Source organism: Pavona decussata, unplaced genomic scaffold, assembly GCF_977016875.1.
Source record: "Pavona decussata unplaced genomic scaffold, jaPavDecu1.1 SCAFFOLD_25, whole genome shotgun sequence".
NCBI lineage: Eukaryota > Metazoa > Cnidaria > Anthozoa > Scleractinia > Agariciidae > Pavona > Pavona decussata.
The window spans coordinates 3138405-3157500 of NW_028145448.1; the positions used below are offsets into that span (position 1 = coordinate 3138405).

Consider the following 19096-nt stretch of genomic DNA (forward strand, 5'->3'; position numbering starts at 1 on the left):
TACCCAAGGGCGAATATGGGTATCCAAGGACCAATATTGGACAATGTGGGTCCCTGGGTACCCATATTGGCCAATATTGGTCCCTGGGTACCCATATTGGACAATATTGGTCCATAGGTATCCATATTGGCCAATATTGGGCCATGGGTACCCATATTGGCTAATACGGGTCTTTGGGTACCTATATTGGCCAATATTGGTGAATGGCTAACCATATTGGCCAACATTGGTCCCTTGGTACCTGTATTAGCCAATATTGGTGTTTGGCTACCCATATTGACCAATATTGGTGTCTGGGTACCCATATTGGCCAATACTTTTCCATGGGTGCCCATATTGACCAATGCTAGTTCATGTGTACCCATATTGGCCAATATAGGTCCATGCATATCCATATATGCCAATATTGGTTCATGCGTGCCTTTGTTTGCCAATATTGGTCCATGGGTACCCATATTGTAGTGTCGACAATGACCAGTATGGGTCACCATTGAGCAATGTTGGCTGCTCTTGAGTAGGTACTCAGGTATATTAGGGACGGGTGGCTTGTTGCAAACGTACTAAAAGTGAATCCCCAAAACGTCCAACTTCCCAGTACTTAACGGAAAAGGGTTCATAATTTTCTACATAAAGCCCTAGATAGAGGTCACTACCAAAATGTTTTGTCCAAAAAATAGTTTGCCAGAGAATTTCTAACACCAAAATAGTTCCTTATCGCCAATTTCAAACTCCCATGAAGGTCTTCGCGGCTAACCGTCACTAATATCTCTGAGTACTCTTTCTTCCCAATATTTTTTATTGATATTAAAGCGCTGATTCTTCCTTGTATACTAGAGTGCTTTCCATTTGCCAGAACTGACCAGCTTGGCCAATCAGTTTGAGAATAGAACGAAAAAAATTTTGAAGAGCTAGCTCTAAAGATTCTTCATAATGCAGAATTTGGAAATGGTTTGCCCCATTTTGAAGGAGCTTGAAGGTCTAGCATCGGAGCCAGTTCTTGAAATCAGCGGAATAACCAGTCTTTAGCCAGCCAGTTCGGACAAATGGAAAGTGCCATCTAGTTTGCCATTCTTTCCTGTACGTAACTCCATAGTATATTCGTTCTTTTCAACGTGATGCACAACGGCATGTTTTAGCTCTGTTTTATTATTCTTTCAGTTTTGTTGTCGTTTATGTATGCCACAAGGAAAACATCCAATTAAAACTATCAACAAGAATTTGGCCATGTACCAAAAGCACACATTTTTATCGAAACTCTTAAAGGAAACCTGCTGTTGTGCATCACGCTCGAGGCCGTCACATGAAATGTGCTGGCGATTCCTGTAGACAAACGAAGAGACCTGAGGCAGCCCATGGGCTGCACGTTTCCAGTACGTTTTATTATTTAGAGAACCGTCCTTCTGTTCTCTTTGCAACTGACGATCCAGCCGGAAACCACGTCATGTGCTGCGTTAATCGAGTTTGCAGCAAACATCACAACTGCTCCCCCAGAGTTGGCTGTTAACACTTTACTGGGACGGTAGGACGCTAATCATGTAATTCCATCACAGACGCAGAGTTGTCATTTACGTCTATCGGTGTGCCTGCCTGTTCAAGAATAAGGACGGCTTGCAAGTGACGCCAAACGAAATCCAAGAAAACCAAGACCGTTAGCCTGCAATGTACATTGTAACATAATCAAGGTTAAACCTTTAAAGCTGGATAACAACAACAGCAACAACAAATACTTAACTTTCTTTGATGGATTGAATCACGGAAGGCCGGTGAATGCGGTGGATTCACTGGTGACTTTCAACTTTGCGAATCGAACAGCACTCACTTTCGTTCGTAAACCAAGATCTGAGTTAACCGTCAATCTGAATGAATAACTTTTCAAACTCGAATACTGCCAAATTTGAATTTGTAATATGCTAAAAACTTCATTTTTCGTGCATTCCGACACGCCATGCAGGCTAATTTACCTTTTTATTAATACTGATACGTCGAATAATTAGTGTGAACAAGGTTTGTCAAATGATTAGAAATAATTCGGTAACCTTTGCAAAGCAAACTATGGAATGACAGGTATGATTAGGGTCGTTTGAAAGAAACGAATGAAAACAAAAGGCGACAAATGAGCACAAAAGAAGCGACTCCATTGATAACGAAAATGATGGTGTGATACGAATGTGCTATTATAATGCGGGCTTTTTCCCGCCACCCGAGTGGCGCTCAATGGATGCTCGTCCCCAGGCTAGAGCTCTCTCTTGACTCTGTCTTGGGGACGTTTTCGTGTGATGAGATTCCATGACACAAGATTTTTTACAGGCACCTTAATTTGCGAATCGTACAACATTCACTTTGGTTCAAAACAAGACCTGAACGAAAGCCTTTTAAATACAACTGAGAAGAACGAATCACTTGTTAAGACCGAATACTGCTTTATTTGAATGTGTCAGTAGAAACTTCACTTTTCTTGCATTTTAACTCTTACACGTCATGCTAACTTTGGGCTAACTTCTCCTTTTATTGGAACGGTCACAATGGTGTTTTAAGTTTGAATTGAACAAAAATATTCAACTGGTTGATATCCTCAGTATCGGGGTCTTCCTGGTTGATATTTCGGGAACATTAATTCAAGAGACTCGTGAAATGGCGTATGATCATGATGTGTGGTACCATTGACGCAAACTATGGCAAGTGAAACTGGTCATAACAAAATAAATACCTCTTTATTCTCAAATGAAAAATAAAAATTGAAAACGTTTTTTTGAAGGCAACTACGCAACTCTTCTCCCCACTAACGTTATGGTTGCATGACGACCCTAATCGGTTCCGTAGGTGAGGTGAGGCATAGGCAGCGCCCGGGGGGGTACTTGGGTTCAGTTTTGCTGGGTGTGTGCCGCTGGCCTCTCAGAGCCCCTGCCCCATTATAGTCTATTTTGTGGCCAGTTATAGACCCCACCTTAGTCACTTTTTGGGAAAATGTAATTTTCGCGATCCCAACTAAGTCACTTTCTATTTATGCATCTACTTTCAAGAACGGAATGTAATGTGAGGTGATTGTTACATTTAATAAACAACAACTTTCTGAACTTTTTAACCGAGACCATTTTGAATCCCTACTTAGTAGAATTTTCTTACCCCAAAAATCCGAAAATGTGCGACCCCATTCTAGTAACTCTATTGAAAATGCAACCCCATTCTAGTCAATCCAGTCGTGAAAATGCGACCCCATCCAGCGGCACATCCCCATTAGCCTCTTATAAGGGAGTACCCTCCCCCCCCCCCCCCCCGGGAGGCAGCGGCTTGCGGAAAACAGATAAATGGGGTCTAGACAATGACAGTTTGTAGGCGGTCATCCACTCTCTTCCGAACAACAAATTCATCACCACCATAATCATCTTTAGAGTCAAAATAATTTATTTTTATTTGCTTCATCACACTTAACTAAATACAGTCAACTCCCTTTATTGTGGACACCCTCTGGACTGTAAGTTAGTGTCCTTAATAGCGAGAGTCCGTAATAGCGGGAATTTATTTCAGTCAAACGTCTGTAATTTATTTTTGTCTGGGATTTAGCTGCTGTCCGTATTATCAGACTCTGTAATAGCCAGGGCCGGGTTGTTCGAAAGCCGATTAACGCTAATCTACGATTAAAAGTTAATCGAGGTTTTCATCTCGCTCTTTAAAAGTGGTTTGAAAGCCTAATTTCAAGCCAAAGTTAAAGTAAAGTCTGAGTCAAAACGGAGGGTCAACAATCATTTGGAAGCATCTTTACCGATTAGTAATTAAACTTGAAGGAAAGTTCACGTTAATCCAGGATCACAGGGCCGTACCTGGGATTTTTTGTCTGTGGGGGCAAACTCCGCACACCCCCCTCTCAGGGGTCTACCGTATGCAGACAGGGTTTCTAGTTGGACGTTTTGTTTTCACTCCTACGCAGAAAGTAGCCTCGATCTACGACCTTTAGAGGAAAAAAACACACTGATGCTTTTTGTCTTAAATTGTCATGACTTTTTATGGAGTTAACACCTTGTTTAGCTTGAACCCAGCATTGTCTCTCATTCAATGGTAAATTTAAAACACAGTCGATGCACTGTTGTAAACAAAGAAAGAAAATCACGCAATGACTGTAACGAAGCATTTGCAAAACACAGTCGTGTTTTAAGTACAATTCAAGCCTTTTCAGTATTACTGTGACACGTTGCATAGCTCCTACAACACACTACAACGATTACTAGAGAACCTGAAAACCAAACAGCCGTGTCAAGAAACTCAACTCCTTGTGACAAAAACTAATAGCCGGGCCCGGCATTACAACAACTACAAAATGAAGCTCGTGGCACGATACAAGCAATGATTAATTTCTGTCCTAACATTACACAATTCTCAACAAGAGAGGCATGTAGTTAAACCTATCAAGCACTTAAACGAATCAAGCCAAAGCTGAAATGCACTATGTGGCATAAACCGTCATTGAACACACAGAATAAGAGGTCATATTCAACTGATTGAAGAGAATTCAAAAGAGGAAAATAAATTATCATTAGGCACAAATGACCTGTGATGTTGAACATACGAGGCTTTAAAAACCAATTTAGCTCTGAAAAAACATACTCACATATAAGCTAGATTTAAAACGGCTAACACAGGCGCCAGGGAGTAGCCTCCCACGCAGACGTTCTTAAGGGTTCGTCAACGCGTTCCTGCCCCACAGGGGCAGGAACGCGTGACGAACCCCTAAGGGAGGCTAGCCAGGGAGTAGCTCTGAGTCTTTTGTCTTCTCATAATATTGATTAGTTCCTCCTTGTTAATTGCATGCAAGTTGCCTTCCCGATCCACCTAAGAGCAAATCAAGAAGAACTTTTGTGATTTCTCTGGTAAGGAAAAACATTATGACGAACAAAAGTCATTTTCTCCTTCAACTAGAAACTTTTTTACGTCATCTGCAAGTAAGTTGTATTGTTTTCGTTGAAGACGCACAAAACTAGTTGGTCTTTCAGTTTAATTTGATAGTCGAATGTGTGGCGATACATTTTTAGTTAAGCGTTACATAAAACTGTTGCCATTTTTTGACTAGGTAAACTATGGGAACTGTAATGTTTATAATGGCTCAGTTCAACTTGCGGTTTTTTTTTTTGAAAGAAGATGAAAAAAGACTTCTTACGAATGACGGTGTCTTTGGCGAGGCTGCACAACGTACGTCTAACAAGCCGAAGTCGCGCAGTTTTCACGAAAAAACAAACCAAGTGTATTTAGCGCGGCCTTGCACTGTCGGTTGCTTATAAAATCTGTAGATAGCTTACCTTGTGTTAAAAGCCCTTTGCTTGCTAGAATTTTTTAAGAATGAACTGATAATAACTGTAATACAATTTCTCGAAGCTGACTCGCTATCATCACGCATGAGTAGAGCATTAATAGGACAGTGTAGGTGCCATTGCGCGCGCTGAAATAGGGCTGTTGCCCTTGATCGGGGTCTTTTTTACCAGGTATTTCTTGAAGAAAAAGTTTGTTTCTTCATTCTCCGAAACGTCTCCCTTGAACCTTTTCTTTTATTTGTCACAGCCATCTCGTGATGAAGCAAATTGTCACCTGATTTCGTTCCTCGCTCGTAATGATTACAGATCGAATTGGACTCCGCTCGGTTCTATTACCACATGATATTATATCCCACAAGCTTTTTAGCTCTTAATTTTTATCGAGTTTACCTTCCTTACCTACCTATTATTATTAATCGATGTTCAGCTAAATATTGACTATTGTAACATTCGTCTCTTTATCAGATATCAGTTGTCAGTAACCTTCAGAACTCCGAATGATAACGGTGGCAAAAATTCTTGACAATTTTTTTTTTCAGTGAAGTAGGATAATAAATTCATCATTTCCTGTATTAATATTTTTGTCTTCCGGATTTTAAAATAACTTCAGACATCGAACATGTGATTAAGTAATTTGCCAATCACTGAGGGGTATTCTGTAGACTAATTCCGAAGTTTAAGAATACTTTTTTCTATAATTCCCTAAGATGATCGAAAGGTTTTACAAATCCCCTTAGATCATCCCCTTATAAATCAAGTTGGGCAATCAGCGGTTCTGCCCAAAAATAGTCACACGCAATGTAACCTGGCCTGCAGAACAGTTCCTTTGAAAATGGCGACCAGAGACATTGATATTTCTGATGTGGAGTTGCGTCGCCAGCTCAAGGCTTTAGGTGAAGACGTTGGACCCATAACAGACAGTACAAGGACTTTTCTTTTTCGGAAACTAAAGCGCTTGAGGAATGAGCAAAGTAATAGTAGGATACGCAAAGAAAAGACACCCCCTAGGCGAAGAACTTCACCAGGCCGCAAGTCGTTACCTGCAACCACCAGAAACGAGAGTCCTTCTCGAAAACGTTTTGGATTTTCCAGTGATGAAGAAGACGCAGGGCCTAGCCATTCAAGCACTTTTGTAGATCCAGGTGAATTGAGGGCTAGGCGTAGAGAGGCAACGGCTAGTAACGGTGAATCTCCGGGAAGATTGGAAAAGACAAAACCGTCTCCAACGTTGCGGAGAAGTAATTTAAGGCAGCGGGTGCCAAGTTTTATCGACAGCGTTCCTGAGAGGACTTCAGATTCTACTGATGGAAATAATGGCGAGTTTCCAGATCAAGACGGACAAGTTTATCGCAAACCAAAAAGTCGAGCAAGTGTTTTACCAAGATTTTGGCGAACAGTAAAACGTGAGGGAGCTGAAAGTGAAAGATCAGAGACTATGCGTTTGTCTTCAACGTATGACAAAGGAGAGGAAAGCGTGATTGCTGAGTCGAAATTAAACACGACCCTTAGAGATAGACAAGCTGGAGCCAAAGACGCGAAAACTAGCTCCTTCTGGCCCTCGACAGGAAAGATCTTATTGGTGATAAGTGCCATAATTTGCATAGCGGTTACCGTGTTGTATGCGGCCCTCAAGGGGCACTCGAGCGAGAAAGAGCTCCTTGAAAAGTTAGGTAAGAATATAATAAAGCCCTGTGTTTTGAATTCTTAATGCCTTTATTAGTATTCAGAGAAGTACAATTGCTTGTCATAAGTTCTTGTACAAGTTGGCATTCTTATTTTGAAAACGATTAATATAATTAGGTTCGATCCAAAGTTGATTTGATCGGTTCTTCAAATGTAATCAGTTTGTATTATTTCAACCTGTTTTCCTTTAGTTATTTTAACAGAATTTCGTATCTTGTTTTAGTGAAACTCCCACTTTGTAAAGGGAAGAAACAGTTAATGTCATTTTCCAGAGATAAGGTATGTATGTAGTTGATCTACTTAATTAACTAATAACAATGCTATTTAGAAATTACATGTCTAATTTTGGCTAGCCCTAATTTCTTAATGAGTGTGCATTATCGTGTGCACTGGTGATAACCTAGGACTAATATAACCTCACATAATATCAGGTACAGTGTGTTCATTTGAAGTAAACACTTACGACGACGTTTCCATTTGATTAAGTAATTGTTTTCTTACGTTCTTGTCACCATTGTTTACTCCTTAAGATCCCTAATGGATGTAACTAATTAACAATTAGACGGCAAGCTTGAGGTTTCTATTGGCTGACAGTTGGTGAGGACCCCAAGCCAACTATCAAAGGCGATAGAAACTGAGAGCGAGCTGTCTAATTATTGTTTTAGCATACCCACTGATCGATATATCAAACAAAAAAGCATTATTTCATTACGTTTGATACATTTGTGCAGTGATGTGTGGTAAATCATGCACATTCTGACAAACTGGTGCATTTGCAAAATTCATTCATTAAAGTTCGTTCATCATTTAATAAAACAAAGTTACACAGTTTTTAATTTAGCTCTGGTCCCAGTTGTTCAAAGAGCGGATGACTTTATCCACGGGATAAGTCGCTATCCAGTCGAGCAAATATACTCCAACCAATGCTTTTGGCAAGTTTTCCACACATTCCCATTCTTAAATTTGACATATGCTTCTACTCTATTCACAAATTATAGGACTATCGGGAAAATCTTGCACACATTTTATCTGTCGGATAGCGAACTATCGAGTGAATAAAATTATCCGCCCTTTGAACAACTAGGGCCTGGTTTGTTGTTAAATGGGTGTTGTAATAATAATTTATTCCATTTTGGGTTAAAAACCAAAAAACAAGACAAGAACTGCAATTGTTCAACTTTTCTCTGACAGCTTTGTTTTGTTTACCTATGAAGTTGGTATTACATAAACCATTTTATTTTGGGAATTTTTCTGCACTTGCCTTTAAAATCTTCATTCCATATTTTGTGGCTTTCTTGGTTTTCTTTGGAATAGCACTTTGTAAAACATTCTCTATGTCGTCTTCAAGAAACTTCATGAAAATGCAAAGTTGAAGCCATTTTCAAAGATTGACCAGCTCCAGGTGCTGTCTATCAATCGACAGTGCTTTGTAAATAGCCTTCCAGATGTCTAGAATTTGGAGAGCAAAGAAGAGATCAGAAATACATGGAAAAATCCTCTCTCCTTTTCCCCTTTCTATACTTTCCTATCAACCCAGTGTTAACGACAGCCATTGCAGTAATGCTAATTGAAATATATGAACAAGCCAGGACCAAGAGTGTACTATTGCAAGAAAAAGTCAAGAATGTATTAGTGCAATGAAAACTCTGTCTTTTCTTGTGAGTTTGTGAGATAGCCACGACACCACTGTCTCTGTGCACCAGCCGATAAGATCCATTTGGTAAAATTATCTTCAACCCCCCTGAAAAAAAAAAAATTTGCCTGTACGCTGATGCCTATGAATTTAGCTCCTGGATAGTTCAGCCACCTTGACCAAATTAAATCAGTTAGAATGATTGTGGGGTATTTCAGATAATGCACATTTAATTTTTTGGTTACCTTTTTGGTTGCATTGTTGTGCTTAAGATTCCCATTTTGTTGACAGCTTTATCCTGTTGCTGCCTTGTGGGGAAGAGGGGGAGGGCACAAATTCTTAGCTTTTTCAAAGAGCCAATATTTTTCTGTGTACAATGTGAGAGACAGCGATATTATATGCCAAAATAACTGTTTGTTATCGTGGAGGCTAACCAAAACTGGACTATTCTTTACAGTGGGAAGTAGAAGGATGGAATTTTCTTGGACGTTTACCCTGTGAAAAGAAGACCATATCTTTCTCTTAGTGCTCCAGGAGCATTTCTTGAACAAGAAAAGCTACTTAGTGTCCACTTTAGAACAGTTTTTGTGTCATGGCATACAAGGTGGTAAAACCTCTTCAGGTCCTTTCAGTGAATGAATTTTCTCAATCTGAATTACTCAGTCACACAAATAATTCAAGACTTAGAGTTAATGGAGTAATGAACTTGATTGCAAACTGACTTTAAGTTATGTGAAGGTGTGGTGTCACACTGGCAAGATGAAATCCAAAGAATAACTCTTTGGATTTAATCTCACATAAAGAATGAACCACTATAAGTTATTACCAAATCTCATTATGAAAGTGCGGCTTCTTGCATAGTTTTTATTTTGAAAATTAGTTTTCATTCATGTATAAACAAAACTAATTTTCATATGAAAAGCTTTGCGCTTAGACTTGCTTTTGTAATGAGGTTCAAGGCAGCTCAGCCATGCTGAATTTGACATTTCCTGACCTGCATAAATAGTTGTTTGAATAAGAGTCAAATCAATCAATCAATCAATCAATCAATCAATCAATCAATCAATCAATCAATCAATCAATCAATCAACCAACCAATCAATCAACCAATCAATCAATCAATCAATCAATCAATCAATCAATCAATCAATCAACCAATCAATCAAAGTTGAGCTTCAACAAATTTTATTTGAAGTGATGCTAAATTTTGTACACTCACCAACCCTCTGACCACTGTTTCTCTTGTCTTTTAGCCTCCTGATTGTGCGCCATTGGTCAACATCAGTGAACTGTATGCGCAGTCTTTATATAAAAAGCTTACTACAAAAGCAGGTAATGGAGCTGGCCTGAAACAAAAACTGTGGCACTTTCTCTTCTGCCAGAATGTTTGGCTTTACCTGTTATTAATTACAAAATGGTACGCACGGATCAAACGGAAATTTCAGACAACCTTAGAGGTACCTCACTTTTTCCTTTCCAGACAGTTGGAAGGGAAATTACCATTTCATTGGCACAAAATTCTTATTTCCATTAATTTTGTTATCCTCTTGCACCAACACAAATATTTTTTGATCAGCCAATGAGACTGCAAGTTTGGAATGACCGGAAAAAATATTTTCATTTGACATGGAAAGTTTCTGAAATTTCTAACCAAAAATTTTGGCTAAATGGCAAGTGCCTCATGTGCCTAAATACCTAATTGGTTTTCCTGTAGAATTCCATGCAAACTGACTTTGTTGAAGAATGCCAGTTAAAATGACAGAAGCACAAATACGATCAACCCTTTCTTTAGATAAAAAAAAAAGTTTCAGTCGAGTTTGTAAAGACCAATAACTGAGAGCAGTTTTACTGGACTGGTTCTTTGCATGTGTTGTCTCTTACATGACACTGTTCCACTTATAAACCTTTTACTTCAGGTTTATTTGAATGTCAAGATTCGAGTGTGGATAGCAGAAACGCCTCTTTGGATGAGTTTCGAGAGCAAATCAGAGAAGATAACGTAAGTTCAGAAAACTCTTGGGGATTTGACCTGGTCAAATCTTGTTGTGCAATGTTTGCATAAAATAATAAAATGTGACTGCAATAATATTAGAAAATATATAATAATTATTGTAATTCAGATTATAATTTGGCCACCCTGGTGACATGATCCCCTAAGTATTGATAAAGGTTTGGTCACTGATGTGCTTTGAGTTTCTCAAAGTGTTGGCTGTTTATGTCTGATACAGGAAAAGTGATACATAAGTTGCTTTTGTAAATGGAATGTATCAATATTTATGTGAAGGATGAGTGTTATCCTAGTCCTTCAAATTTCTTCAAAATAGTGTGCACCAGTTTTAGAGAAATTATTTTTCAAGATTTTGCAGTACAGTGTAACCCTGCTCTACGGACACCCGCTTAAAATGGACACCCAGATATAACGGACAGTTTCATTTGTCCCGAAGCAAAGCTCATATATTTTCACTAAAATTAACCCACTCAATATGGGCACCGGTTAATATTGACAATGGACACTTTTCTGTGTCCCGAGTGACAAAATCCCATACATCGTTCAACTCCACTTTACGGACACTGGTTATTTGCGTACTCTATTTTCATAGTCACAATTATGTGCAGATTGTAGACATTGTACGCAGTTCAAATTTGGACAGATTTCCACGGGCTAATACAATAAATTATTCTTTTACTAAAAAACAGTAGCAAAACAGTCTGACATGTTTGATCAGTCTGCCTTTCTTCCGGTGTTTGACCTTTGTACTGTAGTCCTTTAACAAAGTTTTCTGCTTACTAAGCCAACACAAAAGTTTCACTTTCTTGGCCTTTTTGCTGCAGTAATTGCTTGTATCCTTCTTCCTCTTTGACGCCCTTTGCTTGCTGCTATCAGCATCAGCCTCCGTTTGGAGGTTGATGCTGTTAGAACTTTGATTCCATTGTCTTGTTTCAAGAACAATAAAGTAGTTTTAGTCTGAGACTACGATATATGAACGTAAGGTTTCTTTAGTTTGAACTTGTTACATTTACAGTTAGATTAAAATGAAAATGTCTTGTTGCTGTAAGAATGTCTGCCTTAGCCTCTTAGCCAAAACATGTGTCCGTGATCTTTATTTCCGAGAGCCTGCTTAATACAGACACTTTGGCATGTCCAATTAGTGTCTTTATTAACCAGATTTCACTGTACCATCCCTTCAAAATGAAGCATTCAATTCACAGACTGGCCGATTCTGGCAAATGGAAAGCACTCACAGTTCTACAATTTGCAGTCTATTTTATGTGATTTTTTAATGGCTTCAATCTCTCATTAACATTGCAGAATAAAAGGAAGATGGATGAGCGGAAGTTGATCCTAAACACAATACTGGAGCTTATTCTTAAAAACCCGGATTGGAAATTAAGGTATTATTCACTGACAGGTTAAATGTAGACCAAACAAACAAGCAAGTGGAGACATGAATATGGTGAATGGATAGATTATTACTGACCCAGGGCCCCACTCACAAATTTTAATGATGGGGGGGGGGGGGGGGGGAGGTCCGAAGGATATTTTTGGGTCTGACATTTTGGCCGAAAGGGATTTTTTTGGGTCTATGAAAGACGCCGGGATTTTTTGGGGTCGTGAAAACAACACAGGGTTTTTTTTTTTTGGGTATTGTATTTTTCATCAGCTCAAATCAACAATAACATAAGCGCAAATTACTGCTTGTGTGGTATTACAGGATATTTCTGAGATTGTAATCTATTTGTATTTGTTTTTGTATTGTTTTGTTTTTGATCAAAACCAAAGTTGAAGTTGGCATGTGTTAGCTTTCCAGGAGATAAATAATAAAATTTGCTGATGCAAAAACACTGAGGGATTTTTTGGGTATGCGAAAAAAAGTAGGCATTTTTTTGGGTAGACAAATTCTGAAGTTGGGATTTTTTTGGGTATAAAATATGAACCTCTGTCTGACCCCCCCCCCCCCTCCCCCCGTCATTAAAATATGTGAGTGGGGCCCCTGGGATTACTGGTCACCAGGATAATTGCCATCACTATAAATTACCTTATGTTGGTCCCTTTTCAGACATGGCAAAATGCAAGATTAAAACCATAGCCAAGCAATTTTGCCAGGACTTAGACATCAAGTTACTGTTCACTTCGTATTTGGAGTTAAGGATCCCAATCCAAGAGGGCTACAATTTTGTGTAGTTTACAAGTTTACTTGCACAGTCTGTAGCTCCTGTTATTTCGGTGAAACTAACAGACACCTTTTTATGTGTATTCACGAACATCTGTCCTACGACAAAAACTTGCATATTTTCAAACAACTCGCTGGTTTGGAAACTTGTCGCCAGCTCTCAGCTGGTGATCATTTTAAGATCCTTGACTGGGCTTCCACATGATTTCAACTCAAGAACAAGGAACTCACACATATTCAATGAGACCAGCCTTCACTGAATATGCAACTTAAGTACCTCAATTTAACCGTATCATATTAGTACCTTTCTTCGCCTTTTGTTACATTTATTTTACCGGTTTTTCGTCACATATTATTATTATTATCTGATCATCATCATTAAATCGTCACTTATTTTAGTTTATGCACTTCATTTAGCCGCTTATTCGGCAACTGATGATCGACAATGTTTCATCTGAGACATGTTTTATGCCAAACTCAGTAGAATCTTAGTCCGTCTATTGCTGCTACAAAGCTTTCATTGGTAACATTTTTGCATTACTTAAATTACAGTTCACCAGAATATTCTGAATTTTCTCAAGGTCCATCATCATTCTGTTGACCCTTTTTTTTGTCCTTTAGGTTGTTTGATGTAAACGATACAGAAACAGCTGACATTAGTAATGTGAGGTGGATTGATACTTCAGTTTCCCTTAAACCGGTATTGTGCCGCATCAAAGAAGCAATGTCCCGATTGGCTTACCTCTCTTTTGTCATTGGGTTTGGTGAGTAGTTTGCTCAAAACAGAATATCTGCGCATGTATAAAGTGCTCTTCAAATCAGTTTCTGATGAATTGAATGAAGGGTGATTTCATTGATTGGAATGATCAACAATCTAAGCCTCAAAAAACAGAAAATAGTTTACATGCTAGTATTGTTCCATCCGCTGTAGTTTCCTGGATGTTTTGAATAAGCTGCTTCACAAGGAAGTAACCGATCATAAATTAAAGCTTCCCATGCCTGTTACTGGCGGGTTGCTAAAAGAAAACCCTGATACTACTGAAACAGTAATTTGAATTCAAATTTTTGACTAGTCTGATAAGATATCCGATTGTCCTTTCTGTCCACTCCCTAATGATCTGTCCTTATGACTAAAATCCTTTGAAATTGTTCCCATCTGAAAGTGAATATAACTATAGTTAATAACATGCAACAGTTATGAAACCAGGCAAACTACAAGAGTAGCCTTCTTTCATGAATGTTTTTGTTAGCATTTTTGGCCTTGGGTGTGCACAGACCACTATAGATTTTGAGTCTGTGTTGGACCAGTAGAGGGAGCATTTTTTGTTGAGATATTCAGTTGTATTGGGAACGTTAAAATGAAGGATTGTGCACGGTTGTGGCCCTTTCAAGGACATAATTATATTGAAGATGGCAAGGTTTCATAACCATTCCCCCAATAAGATACTATAATGTAACTTATATATTTAGTGATGATCACATGCGTTGTCTTGTATCAAAGCACTTAACTGTTTTTATCACTGAATATGTGATTTAGGAAGTTACAAGTGCCTTTTAAAAGCTTTTTGTGTCACCTACTCACAGAACTGCCTCCTTGTTATTAAATCAAGTAAAATTCTGTATATTTTAAATTATTTAAGCTAACTGAAAACCCTGCTAGTACATTTCATTCTAGTACTGACACAAAGTCTTACAAGTAACCTGTAACCATCTTGCTTTCCCCCTAAGCTCACAGTTGTTTTTTCTTGTTAGTTATTGGTGGCCTAGTGATTGCTTATTTCATTGTGCGGCAAAGATGGAGGAGAGAGGAAGAAGAGACAAGAATGATGTATCAGTTTGTGGAAAGTATAATTGGTAAGGCAAAATTGTGTAGAGCAGTTTTCAATTGAGTGTTGAAAGTAATTTTACGTTTTTTTGCTTTGGTTTTTGTTCTTACTGTGCCCTATGATTGTTGGGCACTGTTTTCTCAAACAATAGACCCTTTTCATAAATGGCGCCCAAATTTGAATAACAATACTTGATACATCCTAAGCCTCATATTCATGTGAAAAATCCTTTGTCTGGAAACATAAACACGAGGCTTAGGATGTATCAAGTATTGTTATTTAAATTTGGGCGCCATTTATGCAAAGGGTCTATTAGAAGCCAAACTAAAACCAAAAATCACACATTTTTTCACGCTTGATGACTGGGTGCATGTATGCATATTGGATTAAATTCTGATTCTTTCATAATGATGTTTTTTTTTGATTGGCCAGATAACTCTCTTACCTTGGATTTGGTCTTGTGACCCTTGATTTAAAACCTCTCTAATTTTAAAGTTAATCCCCCTTTAACAAATCTATGGCAGTTTTGTACAGTCTTTTCTCTTGTAGACGATAAAATGACATCATAAAAATAATGTTCAAAACTAAAGTGCAGCTTGTGGGCTTTGAACATTTTATGGTGTCATTTTATGGTCTAGATACTCTTATAGACTATAGAAAACTGCTGTTGATTTGTACAATAACATGGAAAAAGTACAAGCTGTTGGGAAAGCGTGTGCATTACATCTGATGTCATTTTTATTGTCTGTACTCTTACAGATAATAGCTACAAGCTAATCAGCATGCAGGAATTTTGACCGTTCTTGCAAATTATTTTTTAAAATTTTCTTTCTTTGCCATGTGATAAATTTATACAGTATGAGGCAGCAAAGTACAAGCTCTTTGAAAGTTCTAAACATTCATTTAATGTGTCAGCCCTGATAATGACTCCATAGATTGTAATCATGAAGGTCCTGACTATAATGTGTATGTTTTTTATTTGTTAGACATCTTACGAGAGCACCATGAAGCCAGTAAAAATGAGAAGAATTTGTTGCCGTATCTTCCAATTCCTCATGTTAGAGATATGCTGATTCCTCCATCTGACAGGTTTGTGAAAATGTGTTATCTTCCATTTTAATGCTAGGTTGTTGATCAGTTTTTGAACTTGTGTATGGCCTTTTGCTTGGGGACCAATTTTGATTTTTTTTTTTAAACATATTTTTATCAGATATCATCTTGATCAGGGAAAATCTAATTTGCATTTACTTTCAACATACAATTTACATATGCGACTACAAAACTAGTTTCGTCGGAAGACGTCGTCAGTTGGTCACCATTTTTTGATTTCATGGATTGATCTGGAGTATTGATTCTGTGGATTTATGATTTGTTTTTAAATTCATAAATCCAGAATTGGAAATTTTTTTACTAAGGCTGACCATGTAGCTCACCATCCCCTCATCCCCTCTTCCAAAGAAAAGAGTGAATGTTGTTTTTTTTTTTCTTAACAGACAAAGGCTGTCCAAGGCCTGGACCAGAGCAGTACGGTTTTTGAGTGCTAACGAATCTCGCATTCGAGTCGAAAGCCAGAGAATAGCAGGGGAGGATTTTGAAGTTTGGAGGTGGATTCATATTGCTGCACCGAAACCTCACAGCCCAAAACTTTCACGCTCAGTAAGTTCATATTTAGCTTATTTTCTCACTTTATTTACTGGAAAGCTTTTTTTAATTTCAATCCTTGATCAAATTGACTGCTTTTACATTTACTTCACTGTGATGGACCTTGTAGAATTTTATCATGGGGGCAAAAAATGAGGGCAATTCCAAGTTGGGTCATATTGACCCATACATACACCTATAAGCTTGTTACATTGTTGTGCAGTGTTGGCTGCTTCTGCCTCATGCCCTAGGAGTACTCCTTATAGTTGGCTTGAATGGGAGTCTTTGCCTGAGAGGGATGCCTTTTTCAGCCTCTTAGTTTGCAAAAGGGAAGTGAAATATTTTAAAGGGTTGCAAAAATAGACTGTGAGTGCAAAAGGGAGAAATGAAAACCATGTTTTAGAATTAGGGTTGGCAAAATTGAGAGCAGAAATTCCAGGCAGAAGTTATAACAAAGATCACACTTGCTGCCGGTCCAAAAAAGGAAGGTTTTGGCTTATGTTTGAGGTATGAAGCCAATGATAAACAGTTCGTCATCACAACAAAATTAATGTTGACCAGTGTATCACATGATGTTGCATCTTGAAACAGGTTGTTCAACATGTTGCTGGGTCTACTGCATTCAACATGTTGAATGACAAGGGAAAACATCAAGTGATTCATAGTGGAGGCAACAAGGCTACACGTTGCACTGCATTTGTAGAGCAACTAAATTAATGTTGAACACTGTTGCACTGTGTATCATTGGCTTAAGAATGAGCTACTACATTTTTTTGTTTTAGGTATGTGTAACCTGGGGTACTGTACCTCTAGGTGGGGTCTCACAGGGATGTGATGTGATGTGGGTGTAAGAAACTCTAACTGTTGTGCTATCATTGTTTTGTAGGGCAACAAACAGGGAAAGTACTGGCAGGGACAAGGTACATTTCATTTCCAATGATTGTTTTTATTTTCTTTTTGTTGAACTCTTTTAAACTAAAAGGCTGTTATTAATAAATAAAGGAAAATATTACACTTGTACATCAAAAACATACATTGATTATTCTGAACTGGTCAGATGTGTAAAATTGAACTCTGTTTAAGGTGGCCGAACACAGTTTTCCAGTATAGAGGTATTGGTAAACATCATTTGAAAACTACGTACTTCTGAGAACCCGAAATTAGCATGGTGCAAGATTAACAAAGAAGGAATAAATTTTGATACTTTTTGTTGAGCAAGGTGCCGTTGCCTTGGCAACGGGGCAAGCTATTAACCGTCCACAAATAATGGTTTTCCTTAATTTTTAGAAAATGCACTAGTCAGATTTTTTCCATTTTTTGTATCCAGAAAAACTCACAAAATACTGACATAGTGATGCTGCTTTCATGTTATTTTAACAGAGAGATCTCCTGTAAATGTTGGTTTTGCACTTGAATGTTTTTTGAAGTAACCCTCTGTTAGAGTTTGTTTTTGGTTTGTAGGCGAGTTACGCTTTTAGAAAACTACTGTTTTGTCAAAATTCATGAAATTCTAACGAGCAGTTCCTTAGAAAACAGTTCATTTCCATTAAAACAACTAGTCACAATTTTTTGCTCAAATGCGCATGCGTGGCTTTTAATTTGGTTTTCTCAGCAAAGATGAAAAGCGTACAAAAAGGCTTAGCTCATTGCGAACTCACTTTCTTTGTTCGGCGATAAATGAAGAAGGATTCACAAACGAGAAACTGAGTTATTTTAAGAGCATAACTTACCTTTGTGACCCCGTTTGGTATAAAATCGAGGGATCGATAGTATTAGCTTACCACAACCCTAGCGCGCGCTTAATAGCATCACTAACAGAATCCGAAAGCGCGAGCAAACTGTGTTCGGCCACCTTAATTCTGTCAGCAATTAGTTTCTTTACTTCATTTTTTGATTTCTAAATAATGGTATCCACCTGTATCAACTAGAATCAACTACATATCTGTGGGTGTAGCAGTTGCTATACTAGTTTACTATACTTGTTCAATGGGTCACACTAATTAACCTTGCATTAGCTCAGTGCTGCCTTCTTTAAATAATTATTATTAATAGTTATTGTTGTTGTTAATGTTCTAAAATCTCTTTTAGCATTTGAGAACTTCCAATCAGCTGTAAATCCACCTGTCATCAGCCCTACGCCATGCCTGAAGATAAGAAACATGTTTGATCCTGATGTGTAAGTATGCAGTGACTGCATGGCTGGCAAAATCCTGTTTTCAATTTCAATCATTTGCATCAATTGAATGTTTACCTTAAAATTTAAAATCTAATGCCACTTTTGGAATCAGCAGGCCTAAAGGGCTGCAATTTTTGGATAGCAGCAATTTTCAGGTGGTCCTGAACAACTAAAAATAATATGTGTTACTCAGTAAGTAATAGCAGACATGAAATTCATTGAACATGGTTACTGGGAGACATCGGTGGGAGGCGAGCACTCTCACACTGCACCGTTTCTGCCCCCATGTTTGATTAAATAGTGACGTTATAACAAAGTGATCTTTTATCATGGTCACCGTTGGCGCTTACAGGGTGATCTGTTATTTTAGGTTGTTACTACTAAGGAACCATTACTTTCAAGAAGTAATGGACAAGTGGATCTCTTTCAAGAGTGTTGTGGAGAGTCTCTAATCTTCCCTTTTTAATTCCAATTTCACAGTCTGTGATATTCAGCCTGGTTTATTAGCCCAATAATTTCAAATTGGAGCTTGAATTGGGAAATGTATTTTTGCATTAATTCTGATCTTAAATTTGTGATAGAAATGTTGGTTTTGTTGAGAATGTCAGCTTGATTTGACAAAAAAGGAATGTTTCGTTTTGTCAGCAGAGTTGATAACTAAATTA

At 38.0% G+C, this 19096-nt stretch overlaps 1 protein-coding gene across 1 annotated transcript in view; it reads left to right on the forward strand.

Moving 5' to 3' along the window:
- The first annotated feature begins 6110 nt into the window (after positions 1–6110).
- Positions 6111–19096, forward strand: part of LOC146485820 (inner nuclear membrane protein Man1-like) — a 19156-nt gene continuing 6170 nt past the window's right edge. Inside the window, exons 1-11 of the mRNA XM_085103165.1 lie at positions 6111–6970; positions 7207–7262; positions 9870–9948; positions 10533–10615; positions 11927–12009; positions 13410–13552; positions 14541–14642; positions 15601–15703; positions 16108–16270; positions 17142–17175; positions 18344–18431. Of these exons, the coding sequence (XP_084959291.1) occupies positions 6133–6970; positions 7207–7262; positions 9870–9948; positions 10533–10615; positions 11927–12009; positions 13410–13552; positions 14541–14642; positions 15601–15703; positions 16108–16270; positions 17142–17175; positions 18344–18431 (1772 nt within the window). The 5' untranslated portion in view covers positions 6111–6132. The remainder of the gene's footprint in view (positions 6971–7206; positions 7263–9869; positions 9949–10532; positions 10616–11926; positions 12010–13409; positions 13553–14540; positions 14643–15600; positions 15704–16107; positions 16271–17141; positions 17176–18343; positions 18432–19096) is intronic.